General features: G+C 35.6%; 1 protein-coding gene across 1 annotated transcript in view; it reads left to right on the top strand.

Moving 5' to 3' along the window:
- Positions 1-7258: 7258 nt before the first annotated feature.
- KLHL1 (kelch like family member 1) overlaps positions 7259-16852 on the top strand; it is a 361829-nt gene continuing 352235 nt past the window's right edge. Inside the window, exon 1 of the mRNA XM_060637013.3 lies at positions 7259-8570. Within this exon, the coding sequence (XP_060492996.1) occupies positions 8068-8570 (503 nt within the window). The 5' untranslated portion in view covers positions 7259-8067. The remainder of the gene's footprint in view (positions 8571-16852) is intronic.

Here is a 16852-nt window from a genome sequence, read left to right on the forward strand (position 1 = left end):
TACGTGTGTGTGTGTGTCTGTGTGTGTGTGTGTTTGAATAAATGAGGGGATAGATGGATGATGCATGGATAGAATTCATATATATATATATAAAATATACTTTTATTTGTAATGTAAATAAAATTTTTGAATTTAAATATGAAGGCTTTTATTTTTTTTAATTTTTTTTAAATTTTTACATTCATTTATTTTTGAGAAACAGAGTGAGATAAAGTATGAGCGGGGGAGGGGCAGAGAGAGAAGGAGACACAGAATCTGAAGCAGGCTCCAGGCTCTGAGCAAGCGGTCAGCACAGAGCCTGATGAGGGGCTCGAACCCACAAACTGTGAGATCATGACCTGAGTCGAAGTCAGACACTCAACCAACTGAGCCATCCAGGTGTCCCAAGACTTTTAAAATAAATTTTAACAGATGCAATGGAAAATATTTCTAAATATATTGTGCATTTCATTGCATCTTTCTGAAAATGCGTTTTCAAAATACATGCTAATTTTTTTAGTGTTTTAGAGTCCTTTGTAATAAAAATGAGAGTACTGAAATATTCTAGAAACCACTGCTTTGTAATTCTCTTTGCTTTTACACTATATGACAACATACATAGTTTTATGGTACTTTTGTTTAAATATTTATTTTTTGCTCTCTTCTTCACTGTAAAGTGTCACCCCCCAATTGGCCATTATTAATAATTCAAAAAGTGTTTATTCATTTCCTATGCCATAATAGCCACTGTGTTAGGCACTATGAATTCCATATTATATAAGACATTATTTTCTGCCCTCTAGAATCATCCTAGCCTAGGAAGTACCTAGTAAGGTAATCTCCATTTTTCCAAAGATTATTGCTCCAAAGAAGGAAAAAATATTTTTGTTTTCAAGTCTAGACTTGACACACACAAATTAATACACACTACCATAATATTAGAAAGCTCACTTTTGAGAATGCTAAAATTTTCACTTCTATCAGAGGATAGTAAATTCATAGATAGTTAGCAGTATTCTGAACTTTGAATGACAGAATTCATGAAAGGATATTGAGAACACCAACACATAATGAGTGTATCTTTTTAAAAAATTATTCAGTACATGATAGGAGAGAAAGTATAGCTATGAAAAAGTGTCTAAGATAGATAATAAAGAGGAAATATCTACGGCAAGTGGTTTTAAATATTTTTCTTATATTGTGTCTTTTATTTTACCTAATAAGATTTTTATAAGGATTAAATGAAATAGCTTGCTGGCATTTAGGGGATGTCATAAAATTATAGCCCTCATCTTAGTTTCCCAGATCATTATTTAAGAAGAAAATAATAATAATAGTAAAAATTCTATATCTATCTATATCTATATATCTATATCTGTATCTATATATCTATATATCTATATCTTTATCATCTATCTAACTGTTGGAGAAAATATTCCGTATTTAATCTGAGGGTCATCTATCTAGTATGAATAGATGTGAGGAATCTAGTATAATCTGCAGATTCATCTGTTATTTTCCCACTCTCATCTCCATTTGTTTTCTTCTAGAATTTTACACTAAAACTTAAGTAGACCACAATCTCAGGAACTCTATGTAGTATTATGATCTTCAGATTCATCTATCCTAATATTTTTCAGACTGTATTCAGTACATGTCACATTTCCTCTGGTTTCAAAAAAAAAAAAAGTGACAATTTTGATTTCACTTGCTGATTAACAACTAGAGAACTAGAGAAGTATAGGAAGAGAGAGGTCACTGTACTTGCAGAAGACAGAGTCTAGGGCAAGGGGCCCTTAGTTAGCTTTTCCCAAGACTGGCAAGTAATATTCTTTTGGACTGGGGATGAAAGGCAATTTGGCAATAAGAGTCATGAAAGCATATTAAATAATGACAGTTTTTATATTCAAATTAGAAAATAGAGGCCTATTTACTTATAGTAACAATGTTCAGAAGAAATTTGATTTGTTGTGGGCGCCTGAGGGGCTCAGTTAAGTGACCAACTTTGGCTCAGGTCACGATCTCGAGGCTTGTGAGTTGGAGCCCCGCGCCCGCCTCTGTGCTGACAGCTCAGAGCCTGGAGCCTGCTCCGGATTCTTGTCTCCCTCTCTCTCTGCCTCTCTCTCCTCATGTTCTGTCTCTCTCTGTCTCTCAATAACAAATACATGTTAAAAAAAATTTTTTTAAAGAAATTTGATTTGTTAGAATAAGCCCATTGAAGGTCTTTGAATATATAATTTTCTTGAAATAAAAATCACAGTACCATTTCTAGAATAGTGTGTATAAAATGTTATCAGCTGTTATAAAGTCACATATTACGTACACATGAACATCTGGAAAAAAGAGTATTTGTAAACTATCTGTAATTTATGTTATCTCCTTAATCAGAATTATATTAGGGCAAATGGGATCCTAGCTTCCTCAGCCATGCTTCTATTACCATAAATTTTTAAAAGATCTGGTAACAATGCATACGAAAGCAGATATAAAAGTTTGCCAGATGCATCTCGAGATGGAAGATGCAAGTGTAGAAATATTACTTGTGTCCAAATGAGACCTGAGACAGTAAAACATCACCCAAGTGTAGTTTGGCTTACAAGAAGGGGGTATTTTTAGGTCTTCTAAGCAGAAAAAAAAATGTAGTGATGTCAAAACTAGTAATTTTAATTTCTGTTATTTTATCTATATTTATATAGACATCATAACCTCTTTCTTACAACTTCCAAGCTTCTGCATTTTATATAGTACAATCTTACTATTTTATTTTGATATTAATGGTAAAAATTCCATGGGGCACACAATATGTCAAAATGATCCTGGAAAATTTACATATAATAAGTAAAATAATGAAATTATACTATGGAAATTACAACACTTTAGAAAACATAAAGCGTTAGTTAAGCAGTTTTCTCTTTAAAAGATTGCTACATAGGGGCGCCTGGGTGGCTCAGTCGGTTAAGCGGCCAACTTCGGCTCAGGTCATGATCTCACGGTCTGTGAGTTTGAGCCCCGCGTCGGGCTCTGTGCTGACAGCTCAGAGTCTGGAGCCTGTTTCAGATTCTGTGTCTCCCTCTCTCTGACCCTCCCCCGTGCATGCTCTGTCTCTCTCTGTCTCAAAAATAAATAAACGTTAAAAAAATTTTTTTAAAACATTGCTATATGTACAAAATCAGTCACATGATTCCCCAAATATTTTCTATAGTAGAAAATATTCTTGAAAAATAATTATATATTAAATGTATCTATATCTACATTAAATATATATATGTACATATATATATATATGTACATATATATATACAAATCTATACTTACATATTTGTGGAACTATTTTCATAAAATAGGTAAGGGTTCCTTTAATCATATCATGTTGTCCTGAGCAGTATTAAATAACCAAACAGGACCTAGTACAAAAGTCAAAATAATGAATTTTCCCAAGCCACCTTGGACATTCTGCACATGATTTTGGCAAATAAAAGCATACTTAAATAAAGCCTGGGTCATCATAAATATGAATGCATTATATTAGTGCCATTTGAATTCCTGAATTCATGCAGTTAACTCAGTAGTTTACTTATGAGAATTTCTCAAGTGTATACATTTATTGCCTGATTCAAATCAAAAGGTCAAATAAACCAAAGAGGTAGAGTGGACTAAATTGGCCCCTCCGGATCAATACGTCTACAAATGATGTTTATTAAGCAGTCACTCAATTGCTACTTAACTAAACTATACCTATACTGTAATGAAGATTAATAGATGTTGAACAGGCTATGATTATGTGTTTTAAGCAAAAGTAAGAGGCTTTGATATTATCCATAAGATCACTTAATATTAGTGCTATATGTTAGTGCTATATGTTCCATTCATTTTTGGAAAGAAAATGTCATTACAAAACAATCTTCATTTTCATTTACACATCCACAATGATGGGCACTCAATTTAAATGATATCCACCTGTTTTAAATAATTTTCTGGTAATGTGCATAGATATGTGTCATTAAAATAAAGCATGGATAAACAAAAACAAAAATACAGTCCCCATCATAAGACATGAACTTTCAAACAGGATCATAATTGGCCATTAAAATGCTTTTGTTGAGTGTTATTACATAGAGGCAACTTGTTTGACATTGCAGAAGGCTGTCAAAAAGATTCAAGAATATCAGAATTCACTTTTCCTGGATAAGCACACATCTAACTGTATTTCAGAAAACAGTTACTAAAAGGAAAAAGTCCTCAGCCAAGAAAATGCTTGGGTCCAAATCCAAATTTGTGTATTGCTTAAATATTTGAGTTGTAGGAACTTTCAGTATGGCGTAGTTAATATCCAGTTTGGATGGAATAATAATGTAAAGAGTTTTGTACATGTATGTAGTTGTAAATGCTTGAGCATCCTCCAGATTTGTAGTATCCTGATGAATCATTTTTGCCAAAGTTGTGTCAGGAAATTATGGCAATATGAACACTCATCTGAAAGATCCTGATTGACTGAAAACAATTCAATTTAATTAAATAAGTTTAGAGTAATTGAGTTGATTTTGTCTTTAAAACTAAATGTAATGTGATTGTTAAGATTGTTTTAAAAAATGATCCTTGTTATGTCAATGCCATTTATGAACTTGGAGATCTTAAATCTTAATTTACCTGACTTTCTAGTGAATTATTAATTAGGATTGGCTAAACAATCGTTTTTGTTAGATCTTCAGCCAGCGGCAAGGAACCTAATTCTGCCATATATACTACTACTTGGCACTGGACCCAGTATGTAGTAAACACTCAATTAATTTTTTTACAAATTTTGAATAGTCGGTAAATAAATTAATGAGTGCAATATTTCAAAAGGCATGTTTTTCCAGGATTTTTTCTAATATGTTAAGCTAAATCATGATATCTTAGTAAATTCTTTTGTTTCCTTCATTTTTTTCTTCCTTCCTTCATTCTTTACTTTTTTCTTTCTTTCATTGTCTTTCTTTTTTTCTTCCTTTCTTTCTTTTTCTTTCTTTTTTTCTTTCTTTCTTTCTTTCTTTCTTTCTTTCTTTGTATCTTTTTTCTTTCTTTCTTTCTTTCTTTCTTTCTCTTCCTTCCTTTCTTCCTTTCTTTCTTTCTTCCTCTTTCATTTCTTTTCCGTTCCTCTCCTTCCTTTAATACTTCATTTTATCCTCCGTCTTTTCCTCCTTGTTTCCTAATAGTCTAGTAACAATAATTAATAATTAATAAATAAATACTAAAGTTTAAGAATATAATCAATCATTTTCTTCAATAATTTCACTTTAACATAATTTCAGGCATGTTTTATTTTCTAAATCCTATGTATTTTACTTAATAATTTAAATGAATGATGTTTAAACATGTTCCTCAGCAAGACTGATTATTGTATGCAGCTTGATAAATATAGAAAAGTAGCTATTTTAAATAGTAGCTTGCAACAGTGTTTTCAGCTCATAAGATATCACTATAAGACCACCAAATACTGAGAAAGCATACAAAATATCACTACCACAGTAACTACATTGGTCATCATTTGTTAAATATGCCTTAATCTTTTTAATTCATGTTCCTTTATAATAAAACTCAATATTATATTTCTTTTGGATCATATAAATTACTCTTTCAAATAGACTTTTAAGCTATATAATAGTAATACCAGTATTGTAGAGTAAAAGAGGAATACAAAATGGAATTTCAGAATGACAACAAAAATGAATTTTATATTACAGTTTTTGAAAGTTTACAGATATTAATCAATGAAGAATATATGCATATGACAGCCTTGTATTTTTGTTATTTTAATTAAGTTAAATTATTTCAAGTTAGAAAATATATGAAGCACGAATTTCTATATAAATCATTTAATTAGCTGCATCTGAAATTTCTACATTACCTCTGATGGAAAGTTTCTCTGTCCTGTTTGTGATGTGTAATTTCATACACTGCTTTCTTCCCTAAGGGAAATGCTTGCTTGATTCAGTTCTTGGATAAAAATGATCTGTCACCATTGTTGCTTTAAAGGACTTTTTTTTTTATTCCCTCTCTCTCTCTCTCTCTCTCTCTTTTCTTTTAAACAATGAATACTGAAAGAAAAAATTAAGGCACTGGGGATTGCAGTCCAGCTGTTGTGGCATAAATCAATATTTAAAATGCACAACAGTGATTTTTCTTCCCCTGAAAGTGGGGGGAAAATTGTGTGCTTAATTTATTGTTTTGTTAAAATGGCCAACTTTGTCTAGGAATGACTTCATACTTAGCTTTGGTTTCTATTTAACTTTACTGCTCAAGAAGAGGGAACAGAACAGTAATATAACTGCACTTTTATATGTGATTCCTGTGCCCTGATGGGGGTCGCTGAAGCTGTGAGTTTCACAAATGAACAACAGCCACATTCACCATGCACTTAAGGAACCTGCTGCTTCTCACCTCCTTTGCCTTCAGCAAAGGTGACTGGGTTCTATTTTAATGGCTATTAAAGGAAAAAGATGAAAAATTTCCAAGTAGTCATAGCTAGAAAGGCATCATAATCCTCATCATTCTAAGTATAGGTATAAGGGAAAACACATCTGTCTTCCCTTCTTCAAACAGGAGATTTTTGCAGGATAGTAGCCTTTGGATGTATTTGTTCATTGCCTAAACTCTTCTATGCATTCTGTATCATGATTTATGCACCAGAAGGTTATGCCTGGAAATTCTCTTTTATCATTTTATTCCACTGCTTGGTTTACACGAACAACAGCTTTCATTCCAAAGCTACACACCGAACACACTGATTTTGCAAAAGTCGTCCCCTGCACTCAGATGCCCATCTTAAAATTTCTCCAGCACGCTTCTGGACCCCAAGATGAAGCGCTGCCTGAGTGTGTTAATGGCAGAATCACAATGTGTCAGAATGGTGGCATTATCACTCTTTGATGCCAGCATCACTGTTTCTTGTGTCTCACTACAGACAAACCAAGGCTAAAGGTTAAAGGATGTGGTTTATTAAATAATTCAAGCCCTTAACCTGCAACCTGCAAACCTATGGCAGCCTATTAAGTTTACGTTGCCATGATTCACGTTTGGTGTTTACTGATACTAAAGCATAATGCCTATTTGTTTTACTTTTATTGCCACACAGTAATGTAGTGAGGAAGGGGGATGAAAAAAGGTGACAGGACCTAGCAAGGGGACAATAAGAGCGGCAGACTCACTTGCATAAAGAAGATTGAAGCCTTCCCTCCCTCCCTCCATCTCTCCGTATAGGCCCCAGTGCACATCTGCGTCACTTACAGGGGAGGAGGAGGCGATGAGGCAGAGAGAAAATTGTACTGTGAGGACCTTGACAGCTTCACGGGCGGGCTTTTCCTTTTGCCTTCCTATATTTTCTGGAATATTTATTCTTCTCTTTTACAAACTGACTATATAAAACCACCCCTTCTCGCCTTGCAGAAGGCATTTGACTTTCTCAAAGACACCCGGCAAGCTCTCAGAGCATCCTCGGAGAGGCCAGGCACAGGGGCGCAGGTGCACCGAGAAGGCTAGGGGGTGCGCTTCTTCGCGACTTGGGGCGCTCTCGCTCGCTCTCTCTATCTCGCTCTCTCTCCCTCTCTCTCTCTCTCTGCGCTCTCCAGGCACTGAACTCTGAGCTGCAAGGACAGGAGAGCCGACACCTTCCCGACTGAGGTTTTGCCACGGGTGCATCCCAGGGAGGTGTATCCAGCTGCCGCCGCCTCCCGGGCTTCCGAGCGTGCAGACCTCCCTTCTTCGCGCACCTCCATCACCAGGGTCGTCCCTCCCTGCCGTAACCACGGGGCCCCCGCGCGCGGATCAAGGATTCTCAGCCCTCTGCGTCCGGCTCCTGCCTCTGCTCGCAGCCGGTGGGCTCCCCACGCGCGGGTCCTTGCGGACCTGACCGCAGCTGAGCGGCGCGGCTCTGCCGTCCGCGCTCGGGTGGTTGCCTAGCAGGGCGCGCAGCCCGCCTCGCCGCGAGTGCTCCCGGAGTGCAGAGGGCGCAGTCCGCCGCCTCCTCCAACCCCGAGCTCTGCTGGCCTCCCCCACCAGCTGGTCTGTCTACTCCCGCGCCCGCTGAGGTCTCTTTGCCTTCTTGCGTCAAGCATGTCAGGCTCTGGGAGAAAAGACTTCGATGTGAAGCACATCCTGCGACTCCGCTGGAAACTCTTCAGCCACCCGTCGCCAGCCCCAGGCGGCCCGGCGGGGGGCGGCTGCTTGCAACAGGACGGCAGCGGCAGCTTCGAGCACTGGGGCCCCAGTCAGAGCCGCCTGCTCAAAAGCCAAGAGAAGGGCAGCGTGAGCACTTTCTGGAAGAAGCCTTCCTCTTCTTCCTCCTCTCCTTCGTCTTCCTCCCCTTCGTCTTCCTCCTCTTCCTTTAATCCACTGAATGGCACCCTGCTGCCAGTGGCCACAAGGTTGCAGCAAGGGGCGCCGGGGCAGGGCACCCAACAGCCAGCCAGGACTCTCTTCTACGTGGAGTCTCTAGAGGAGGAGGAGGTACCAGGCATGGACTTTCCTGGACCACACGATAAAGGGCTGGTCCTGCAAGAGCTCAAAGTGGAGCCGGCCAACTCAAGCCAGGCAACAGGTGAAGGATGTGGACACAGGTACAGTAAGACCCCATGGGGCATCCAAGCATCTCCCAGTTTCCACTGATTTCCCCTCTCCCCTGTGGGCTTTGGTAGTTACTAAGACTAAAACGTTTCAGGTTGAAAAATTTGATTGAGAGATGCCAGCTTGGCTTTTATTACCCAAGTTTATATCATCTCACTGAAAGTTTGCTCATTAATTTCTACAGGCGCATTCATATGGTTTTGCTTTTTGCAAGTTTTCAGAGTTGTAATCACAAATTGAATATATATGCATTTTGGTAAATCTTTCAGTGGAGTGGGTCTCATATTTCTGAGATGATGGTGTTCTTCTGTCGTCTTCTGTCACATCAGTATTGCCGTTACCTGATGTGAGATGAAACTTGTTTTAAACACCAGTCACAAGGATCTCATGTACTGGCCTAGAAATTGACTTAGTGTGTTATCTAGGATCCCTGTGTCTTGAATCTATATACCAGAACTAATGAGGTGCGTGAAAGGAGGCCACTGGACAGCAGCATTTTCTCTTTCCCTCTTTTATTCTTCCATGAAATGCAGTGTGGTTATTCTCTATTCTAACTTCCCTTTTTATCTTCCTGTGTGTTCACTTTTGCCTTATTCAGAGTCTTAGAATTAAACTGTTGCTGAGCCTGTTTGCATTCAGCTGTTCTTATTTGGTGGTTTAGGCTGGGATCTTTAGGTGGTAGGTCAACATTTATGTTTTGTCTATTTCCAATATCAGATTCTTTTAGAAGAATTCTACCTTCAAGACTTATAGAAAACCTTCAGACACATAAAACTTCTGAGTTTTACATTTTTAGAGAATTGACTCATTATTCACTACTAGTTTTGGCATATAGTGAGGATATGAAAAGATTTGCATTTAAATTCATATGGTATCAGGATACATTATTGAAGAAACATAGGAAACATAGGAAAATTATAATGGATATGTTTATTAGATTTAATTACCTCTCAATAACAAAACAGAAACAACTTTTTAAACTTCTGGTTGATTGAATCACCTTCTTATAAAGTTGATTAAGTCACAAAAGGAATGCACAAAATAATACTGTAGGTGCTTTTCATGATGTTGACAAATGTGAAATTAAAGATATGAAAAAATATCCTTATAATTTTCAATTATGTGGATTATATGGAAGAGCCTTGGACATACTCTAATATGTTAAGACATTTAATGTAATGTATGTATTAAAAAGGAGGAAGTTTAATTTGTAATTTTCAAGTATGACAAAGTTTTTCTTTCCATATATAGCAGACCTAAATATTAGTCTATTATTCAATTAAGTAAGATATTTTACCAAAATGGTTATAACTCTGGGTACCACCAATACCATAAAGTAATTTGATTTATGTATTTACTAGTTATTATAGTTTAAGCCTTTTTTTCTATCAAATATGTTGAGCTTTACCTCCTTTAGTGTAGAATATTTAAAACCATTCTTTTTAGTTTTCAGAAATCATAAGCATTTAGCAATTCATTTTATATATTTAAAAGAAAACATTATGTTAAATATTTACTAATTACTACTTTATTGAAACTGATATTTTATGACTAAGAGACTTTATAAAAAATAGATTATTTTTTTCAATTCTGTAAAGTCTTAAAACCAGCTTAAAATATGTGACCTTCTTGAAAACACTAATGTTTAATAATTTTTTTAAATTTGTTTTACAACAAATACACTTTTAAGTAAATGAGACATATTTGTCATGAATAATTTCTGAAGATTTTTATGTAAGTTGAAGAATTTGAAAATACTAATAGAATATTGACTTAAGAAATTATAATAAATAAAAAAATAAAAATCATAACCAATAGAACACTTAGGCACAAAACACCCATCAGATGTAACTTCTGGTCCCTCACTTTTGAATGTATATCATTTTTACTCACAAAGAGTTGTATATGAAAAGAATTCTGAATATAAGCAAGTCCCACCAAAACCATCTTTGCTATTGGAATGATGGTTTCCTATGAGTTCTTACATGTTTAAAATATTAAAAATCAGATCTGATTTTATTTTTAAAATTGTGTTAAGACATAAATAGTTTAGAAAAATTTGAGCTTCTCACTGGAAAACGGAGTTATTACTGATAGTGTGGATTGCATGAGTTCCCAAACCTTCATAGAGCATTGGTTCTGTGCTCATAATTGATTAAAACCATGCTACTAGACTTGAGTTAGCCATATATAGATATTGCATATATAATTATATATGTGAATTTTAATATGTGGTAAGAATAGGGTTCACTTCTCAGAAAAGACAGTATTTCCAAAGTACTGAATGCAAAATAATATGTAAAATAATCAGTAATGTGCATTTTCTTTTGTTTCTATCTTAGCACATGCAGGGAATCTACATAGTGTTTATATTGATCAGTGAGTACATAAACCACCTAAACCCCGCATGATAATTTTGATTACTTGAGTTATTATTATCTAACCATACTGTGAAGTCCCATTTGATATTTAGCATCTTGTTTTATCAGTTGTGACTTCCATGCTAAATTAATCTTCATGTATGAAACAAGAGCTGACCTCTTTCTTTTCTCTTCATTTTCTGATCTTCTGTTTATTCATTTGGTTTCATGCTAGTTAGGAAGATTGGTTTACTCAAGTAAAAGTCACTCAGTTGGTTTCACTTGTTCAAACAGTTGCTGGGGATGTTCAGGGGAAAACTTCCTGTAATCTCAGAATTCTGGGAAACTATAATGGAGTTTAAACATAAAGGCAGCAGGAAGCCACTGGTAAACTAATTTATTACCTGAACCCAGACCTTATCTGGTCCCACCCTACTAGGCATACATAAAGAAATCTCAGTTTTCTAATACCTTAACCATTACACCATTAAGAATTCTGACTATGGTAATAGGTTCCTCATCTATGTGATTAGTCATTTATTTTCTCTACTTCATTGTGAACTTAGTTGTTGGAAAGTATGTAATCTAGCTATTCAGATTATCATACATTCTTGGTGTGGATATTTTTATCCAAAATTCTGTAGGTAGTAATCTAAGAACCAAAGAGAAATATTTATATTTTCGCGATTTGTAGTAATGTGAGGGGGAAAGGAGATGTCATGGTCAACTGCCTCCTTTTTTAGTTTTCTCAGTTCTCATGGAATGCAGTCATCTGATTCTATGGTTTCAAATGCTGTCCACAACCTGTATCTCGAAATTTGTATCTCAAAATTTGGACCTGCCCCTGACCTCTGGTTTCACACACCCACCTCTCTGCTTGACCTCTCTTGTGGATATCACAGACACAATATAAATACAACATTGTACAAAACTGAACTCATAAATGTCCCCCTCTCTCTTGCTCAGTTTCCTTCTTTATCTCAGAGAACAGCTTTCCATGCATTAGGTTGTACAAGCCAAAAATTCAGGGTCGTATTTGCCAACATGCTCTTCTCCATTGTTTTCACTATTCCACCAAGCACTGTCACTTTTTCTTCAAAAATTCCCTTCTTCTATCTGTGCCACATCCCTCCATCTCCATTGTTTGCACCTAATTCTAATATACTGTTCCCTTTCAACTCAGCTTCTGCCACTGCCATTCGCATCATCCTCACTCATTAATTTTGCCACATATAATCCATTCTCTGATAGTGGAGTGAATGAAAAATTTAAAATGAAAATATGAACTATTTTGCCACACCCAGATTCTCCTTTTATTTCTTTTTCCTTTTTTTTTTTTAAATATTTCCACCACCCTCTGACCACAATCCATACTCTGTACAGATGGACCTTGGATGATCTGTCTCTTGTCTATTATCAAGGCCTTTCCCTCACCAACCTCCCTCTTACCCTCTGTCTTCCAGACTCAGTGTCCTCCCTTAACATTTTTCTCTATCTTTGGGCCTCACAAACTTGTTTTGTCTCCTTGCATATTGGCTCTCCTTCCCTCAACCCACCCTTTTCTGATTTCATTCCTATTTATCATTGAGATGTCTTGATTAAGAGCTTTGTACATTTCTCAAAGAAGCATCCGTTGATCCCCTAGGCGAATTAATTTAAATTTTTAAAAATTTATTGCATCTGCTCATTCCATGTTCTTGGAGTAACTAAATACTCTCTACTTTTTTTTCAATTTCTCATTGTCACCTGTAACTGTATATTAGTATCTATGTTGTTTTTATTGTTTGTCTCTAACAAAAGTTGCCCTGGGGCACCTGGATGGCTCAGTTGATTAAGCTATTAAGCATCAGACTTCAGCTCAGGTCATGGTCTCATGGTTGGCGAGTTCAAGCCCTGCATAGGGTTCTGTGCTGACAGCTTGAACTCTGGAGCCTGCTTTGGATTCTGTATCACCCTCACTCCCTCTGCCCCCCTCCCTCTCTAAAATGAATAAACATTAAAAAAATTTTAAAAACATTGCCCAGTGGACAGACTATTTCCATTCTGCTCATCATTTTGTCCCTATCATAGAGCATGTAGTTACTCAATAAACACTGTTAAGTGAATAAATATTTGTCATAATCATAGTGAGTGACATTGATTAAGAACTTCCTATTTGCTAGATAGCATGTTGAATGTTTATACTGTGCAATTTAATATTCAGAACAGTCCTTTGATTCTGGAACAGTTATGTATCCCTTAGGTATAATGATTAGATAGATGAGAAGACTGAGGTACAGACAGCTAATTAATGTGCCCAGAAGCTTAGACTTGTACATAGTACAGCTGCACTTTCTCTTCTTACTCTCTGATCCAGACACCATATTCCAGGCTACTTTGCTAATTCTCCTTTCCTTCTGCTTAAACAAACAAACACAACAGAACATAAGAAAGGGGCTACAGCTAAAGTTATGCTGAAGCAGTTTTCCTATTCCCTTGGTTGCAATGATTCTCTGTTTGAATGTTTAAATAGACTTTTTAAAATAATAGTAATGGGTGGGATGCCTGGCTCAGTCGGTTAAGCCTCTGACTTTGGCTCAGGTCATGATCTCACGGTTTGTAGGTTGGAGCCCCGTGTTGGGCTCTGTGCTGAGCGCTGAGAGCCTGAAGCCTGCTTCAGAATCTGTCTCTCTCTCTCTCTCTCCCTCTCTCTCTCTCTCTCTCTCTCTCTGTACCCCTCCTCCATGTGTGCTCTCTCTCTTCAAAAATAAATAAACGTTGAAAAAATTAAAATAAATAATATAAATAAAAATAATAATAGTGACAGACAATGCCTCATAAGGCTCAAAGAGAACTTCTTAGTCTGGGTTAGAAAACACTCAGTTTTTTTCTGAAGTATGGTTCATTCTGTGCATTTTACTTTATAATTAAACAACACCATGAGGAAATGACTTAGGGAAAACTAATTTAATTTTTGAATCCAAAAGAGAGCTTTATGATAGAAATCTGCTTTTGAGGGTCGGAACAATTGATACGGAAAATTGTCACCAGAAGAAAGCATACACCATTAAATTATCATGAAGGTTGGTGAGACCTGAACCAGGTATTTGTTGAGAATGTTAAGAAATCAGTCTTGCCTCAGTCAAAAGGAAAAAGCACCTTTAAAAATGGTTACAGGCTATTTATTCAGGAAAGGAGTTCTTAAACTATGCTTCCATGGAACACTAAAATGAAGTCATGTTCATATTTTTCCTGTAACCCTGTTTCGTAGTGAAAAAGAGTATGGAGTGATTTTACTCAAATTTATGTCTTCTTGGCTAATTTATCCCAGGCTGGAGTGTTACACAGTCTACTGTTATTTAGAGCAGAACTAGCAGCAGATAATACCTTGTTTGGGGAGAGCTTCTTTTATTTATTTTAGGATGGGTTTATCAATATTATTTGTCATTTTATAAAGAAGCCCATAATTTCCAGGTGCCCTCCCTTCTGAGCACACTTGCTTCAGGGAAAATAAGAAGATCATAAAGGAGAAAGAAATAAGACCACTTGATTGAACTTGCAGGTACCCAAAACTCCAGAACCATCTGAGTGAAAGATGTGACTATAAGTGCAGAATGAAACAAATACAACAAATATAACAAACAAACAAAACCCCATGCTAATTGAGTACCGTTTTCTGTTTTTCATTGATGAATTTCTAATGAATACCTTGTAAACTATATTATTAACCTCTTTAAGGTATGGTGATTTTAAATAATCTGAAAGTAATCCCTATCCAATCAAATTAGCATTTGGCGAATACAGAATATAATATTGATCAGATATTTGTTTTAGTTGGCTTCTTTTTTCTAAGCCTCAAAAAATAATTTGTGTATCTGGGGGATAATATGCTTCTGATGATTACTTAGATGATGTGTTTCTAAGTCACATTCCATTGTTTTTGACCAAGAACTCTTACGGAATTACAGAAAACTAAGATCTACAGCATATTTTAGAGTTTCAAGTTTCTGAACATGAAAATATGCAGCATTTTAAACAGAGTCTCTAAGTAACAAGATTCTACTGATTTTATTTTACCATCTAAAATAACCACAGATATTTTTGTAGTAGTTGTAAAACAAATGCTCTGGAATTTACATACTAGGTTGGCCAAATAATAATTTACCTTTCTACATTTAAAATAATGTTATTCCAAACTTTGAGGAAAAAATCTGATATAGATACTGATAATCTGAGCTGATTTAAATATTTGAAGATTTTTAAGTCAAGTATAAGCAAAAAGCAAGCAAACAAACAAAAAAACCCAAAACAACAACAACAAAGAAACCTGTTGTACCATATAAGTTTTAGGATGACTACTTTGCTGACTTTTCTGGCCAGAATTTGAGAACAGATTGATATAAGTGTGTATGAAAGCTTAACATAGGTTTTCCTGACCATAGAGAATGTGTGCTATAATTTAGGATCCCAAGAAATATCTGTTTTGAGTGGAAAGTCTATGAGGTAGATCATTTTGACTGATGATCATGTCACAGGAATGGTACTTTTTGAAAATGATCTGAGAATCTCCAGGAATAATAAAGAGTGCATTCAGTTGATGTTAATTCTGAATTTGGCCTTTCCCGTTCTTTTGGTGGATTTAATCTAATTCAGATAACCGATTACTATAGGTAATCTTTCATTTTGAGTTTCTATCATAATTGTGACACTGTGTCCAGGCCACATTTTTCCTTAGTGATGTTGATTGACATTTGCTCATGTAACTCAGCATTTCCATCTTGACTAAAATACAGTGGAACAACTTAAATTATGAGACCAGAAAACTGGGAGGGTTTATACTATAAGGGAAAGGAAGAATTCAACAATTTGACAGTTTTTCAAGAGGTGAATGCCAAAAATCTCTTTGTATCAACAGTAAAACACACAACTTTGTTTTATTTCTTTAGTAGATTCAAATTCTACTAAAATATCCAAGGTGTCTCTTTAGGCCAATATTCAAAAATACCAGAGCTTCAAAGAAAAATGGAAAAATAGGAAATATGGCTATTTTTAAAATCTATATTTTTGAATTTATGTATACAAAAACACTCTGACTTTCTAACTCAGAGATTCAACCTCGAACTCTAACATTTAGGAAATAAACTTGGAGTTGTTTTTTTCTTATTTGTAATAAAATTTAAATGTGATGCCTACTTTTACAGTTACCCTTGATATACTGGTATGTAATTTCAGTAGAGAAGTTCACACAAATTAGTACCTAGATATTTGGCACGTGGTGATCCTGGTAATGTTTAAACATTTATTGGTGCAATTTTCTTTTCTCAAAAGGAAATTTTGTATTATAATTATTTTATGATTCTGGTTTACCGTGACTTTGGTTAGATCAGTCAATTGTCATTAACAAAAGCAATATGCCCATATTATATATATATATATATATATATATATATATATATATATATATATAAATTCAAAATTCTTAAAAAGAAACTAAGATGAAAAAATCCTGGGCCAAATAATATTCTAATCATTTTATTAGTCACCATGAAATAACTGGACCTCCTGCCTGGCTAAGACAGAGTAACAGGGACTGGACTCACCTTCTCACCTAGAGAAGCAACAAAGAACAAAAGAGGGAGAGAAGAAAAAGAAAGACAGAAGGAAGACAAATAAAGGCAAAAAGGAATGAAGAAAGAAAGGGAAAAAGAGTGGGAGGAAAGGAGGTAGGAAGGAAGGAAAGAAGGAAGGGAGGGAGGGGATATATGAAACAACATTTTTCAAGACACTGGACATCAGGTACTGAAAGAGAGTGATTCCTGAGATGTGAAAATCAAATGAAATGACCCTGTGATTGTCCCAGCTTAACTCCTTGAGAGAGATTCCAGGCACTGATGCAGGGGAAACCAAGAGAAATATGATAACCACCCTGGATTGAA

This window comes from Panthera onca, chromosome A1, assembly GCF_046562875.1.
Source record: "Panthera onca isolate mPanOnc1 chromosome A1, mPanOnc1 haplotype 2, whole genome shotgun sequence".
Classification (NCBI taxonomy): domain Eukaryota; kingdom Metazoa; phylum Chordata; class Mammalia; order Carnivora; family Felidae; genus Panthera; species Panthera onca.